The following is a 4,027-nucleotide window of genomic DNA, read 5'->3' on the forward strand; positions in this document are numbered from 1 at the left end:
CCGACCTGAGCCGCCGGGCAGAGCCAGACGCCGCGACGCGCCTGCCGCCGCAGCCCCTAAACACATGAGTGAGGAGGGCGAGAGGATGGAGATCGACGACCTCCTCTCCGAGATCCTCCTCCGCCTCCCGCCGGAGCCATCTTCCCTCCCGCGCGCTTCCCTCGTCTCCAAGCGCTGGCGCGGCCTGTCCCGCGACCCGGCCTTCCTCCGTCGCTTCCGCGCTCGGCACCGCTCCCACGCGCCCCTCCTCGGCGGCTTCTTCACCGACTACCCCACCCCCGCGCACCGCAACAACTTCGTTTCCTTCGTCCCGACGCTGGATGCCCCCAACCGCGTCCGCTTCCCCTTCCCGGTCGCCGACTTCCCCTGCATACTATTCAGCTGTCGCCACGGCCTCGTGCTCGCCGCCTCGGAACACCGGCAAGGGTTCCTGGTTTGGGACCCCGTCACCGGCGACCAGCACCGCCTGGAAGAACCTCCGGGCCTCGACGCGATGAACGGGGCCGTGCTTCGCACCGGAGAGGGCCATTTCCGGGTCGTCTTGGTAGGCCACGACGAGCATCACACGCAGGCGCTCGCCTGCGTTTACTCATCGCAGACCCGTCAATGGGGCGGTGTCATCTCGGCACCGATACCACCTGTTGTTTCTATAGTGACGGAAATTCCAGGTGTCCTGGTTGGGGATTCCATTTACTGGTTGTCTTCTAGGAATCCGGATCATCCGACTCCCATTCTTGAGTTCAATTTGGGTACACTGAGCCTAGCCGCGATACAGCTCCCGGTGAATATGTATGGCCAGGGGAATCACAGCCTCTGGGTTATGAGGGCACAGGATGATGGGCTTGGATTCCTCTTCCTGTGGGGCACCGACGCGCAACTATGGAAGAGGACGAAGAATGGCGGTGATGATGCTGCTAATTCATGGACGATCGCAAAGACTATTCAAATGGACAAGCTACTGTCCTTGAACACAGAGGAGGAGAAAAGGAGCCTGTCGATAGAAGGGCTTGTTGAAGACCGAAATGTGGTGTTCTTCAGAACAGCTATCGGTCACTTTATGGTGCATCTTGAGTCACTCTGGTCATTGAGGTGCAAGGAACTTTCCGAAACCCACATCATACATGTGTTTCATCCATTCTCAAGTGTCTACACAGCAGCAGATAATAGCACATCTTCATGATGCAGGTATAAAAATGTTTAAGTCATCTCCTATAAGCGGTTGATATGAAGTCTTCCACGTGTTTTCGTTAGTGTTATAAACAACAATCTGAATTACCACTGTATATATCAGTTGGCTCTTTAAAGTGCTTGGTGAATTCTCAAACATATAGTGTTGTTTTCTAGTGTTCCATTCTGATACTTGTGTGGCTCAATTGCATGTGATGTTTATAATCTTGGTAAACATTCATTAATTAGTCATAACTAGTTTTCTCTATGTTCGTTATTCCATTAGTTCTGCTTCCATAGCCAATGGGTTATCAGTGTTCTATATTGTCATGATTTTGGGTTTCTTTAGAAAAAAAAAGTATGAGTGTGTCCCTTCTCGCGGAAAAGAAAAATGGTAGCAACTTGTTTTCTAACATACACATGTCATTACTATTATTTGTACCAAACTATATATGTGGTTTGAGTATGACTTAGCAAAAGATAAATTATCAATTATTCCATCATTCGTAGAGTATAATAATGAATACAAAGAATATTGTTAAATGGTTTGCATGATAATTGAACTAAATATCATTGTTTCATGCCTTTTGAGGGTGTATAAGAATCATATAAAGTGTATAGTTGCAGTGTTACGTGGTAGGTTGAATTTGAAAATAGCTCATGAATAAAATAGCTTGAACCAACTAGTCATGAAATTGGTAGCTCAATCGGCATAATTGAAGCTTAAAGCTGATTATATTTTTCCGTCATCACATACTGTTATATCGTTTGACCATGTTAAAAATCTAGGTTTGTACTTAGATTGACAACTTTGTATGATATTTACAGAATATTTATTCATTATATAACTTTTATTAGGAGTCCTGGCACCCAGCTACAAGTTGCAAGTCCATTTGTATGAGAGAAAAGGATATGCACTCGTACAATCAAATTAATATATTGGCTTCATGTCATTATTTGAACCTGAGGGGTCACTATCACTTTGTTCTTGGATCTTGTTAGTCTTGTTTTATCTGATATGGTGTGGAAGTAACTTAAGAATAATTCTAGTTAACTTGGCTCTTCTTCCTCTAGATCCTCAGAGGAGTGATACCTTGGGACCTTTCCCTGTTTGTACCTATTTTCATGCCTACTCACTGCTAAAAATGTTGTCATGCTAGGTAGTGTTTGATGAATTATTTGGCCAGTCTTAACTGGACATGTAACTGTCCATTACCCTCTAATATACTCAATCCATACCAAAATATAAGGCATTTTTGCGATTTAAGTTGAACTGCAAAAGCGTCTTATATTTTGGTACATAGGTAGTAGTTTGTCTGGTCCAAACTAGATGTTTTTGTGGTTGCACACTTTATTTACTTTGATTTTGGTTAGATTTTAATATCACAAATGGAATTCATCACCCAAAACAACATTACTAGATTAATAATACTAATTTCTTTCATCAAGTATTGTTTTTTGTACTGACAAGTTGTAATTAAAGCGTATTGGCCAAAGTTTTTTGTTTCTGATATTGGGCAAAGTTAACATAAATTTTATGTCCATTTTGCAGTGAAAGAAGTATCAGTCGATCAGTTGATGCTTAACGGATTGCTATGGTCGTGGAAGTTAGCCCTTCCAGAATACTCCAGTCTGGTTCATCACATCAAGCTCCTCTCTTCCCCTACCATGACCGGTCAGCATCCCATTTTCCACCTGTCATGCCGACCACTTCTTCAAGTTGTTCCCGGGCGAGATTGGCATTGGAGCAATTGGTGGGCTCCGGCCACCGGCCGTTGGTCGATGCAACGTACTCCGGCTCGTTAGTTTACATACTCCCTTAGGTAGTTGGATACATCGGCACAACACTACTTAGTGCCATAGGGCAAACTATAATTAAATTAACATTTATACTAATTTTTTATACTTATTTTCATTGAATCAAATCTTATCAATTAATTATTTTAATAAATTAGTTAAGATATAATGAAATTGCAATGTTGTTAATTTCAATAAAAGTGTTACTTGTGATATATACTTATCCACTGTCTATTGTTGGCAAAACAACATGCACTTTTGATGTATCACCCATTTAAAAGATATAGACACGAAACAGCCTTGAATGTGAGAACATAAGGAAAGACAAAAGTCGCATGCATTCAAAGATCAATTTGTGACACTTGAGTGAACATAGTGTCTATATATGTGTGTACTCTTGAATATCTTGGTTGAGATATCTAAAACACATAGTATAAGAAATATCTCTATAATAGTATCATTATATATTATGTAATACCTAAAACATTGGATCATTGGTTTACTCACTAGTGCAAAAAAGCCTAGCTATGACATGGAAAAAATGGCCTTGCTGATGTTGACACCCGATGCCACCAGTATGCCATCACTGTTAAAAATAGTAAAGGCGATGGAGCACACGTTAGTAGTATCATATATATACTCACTACTGGAATCAAAAGATTTGTCGTCTGCCACCTCTTTGCCGCCTGCTAGTGGACGGCAAAGAATGTCTTTGCCATGAGCCACGAGAAAGCAGATGGCAAAGCAGCAGCAGACGACAAAGTAATGCTTTGCCATCAGCCATTATTTTGCCGTCCGCTAGCTGACTGCAAAGAGGGTGTTTGGCCCACTGGTTGTTAAGCCCTAACGGGCCCCCTCTTTGTCGTTCGCCAGCAGACGGCAAAGAGTATGTTGCCATCAGCTTGCGGATGGCAAAGGCGACACGGACGGCAACGCTTCAAAATAAGATAACGGCCCCCGCCCCCGCCGTCGCCCTCTCTCTTTCTCCTCTCCTCTCCTCTCCGCCTGACAAGCACCGCCGCCGCCCCGTCTCCCCACACCATCCCGCCGCCCCCACCGGCCC

The 4,027-nt window shown here is 44.0% G+C and overlaps 1 protein-coding gene across 1 annotated transcript; it reads left to right on the plus strand.

Annotated features, from left to right (window-relative positions):
• On the plus strand, positions 1–3,265 carry LOC123135205 (uncharacterized). Its single transcript, XM_044554280.1, has 2 exons — positions 1–1,185; positions 2,720–3,265. The coding sequence occupies exon 1, from the start codon at positions 65–67 to the stop codon at positions 1,178–1,180; it is 1,116 nt and encodes a 371-aa protein (XP_044410215.1). The 5' UTR covers positions 1–64; the 3' UTR covers positions 1,181–1,185; positions 2,720–3,265.
• Positions 3,266–4,027: the final 762 nt, after the last annotated feature.

This window comes from Triticum aestivum, chromosome 6B, assembly GCF_018294505.1.
Source record: "Triticum aestivum cultivar Chinese Spring chromosome 6B, IWGSC CS RefSeq v2.1, whole genome shotgun sequence".
NCBI classification, from domain to species: Eukaryota; Viridiplantae; Streptophyta; class Magnoliopsida; order Poales; family Poaceae; genus Triticum; species Triticum aestivum.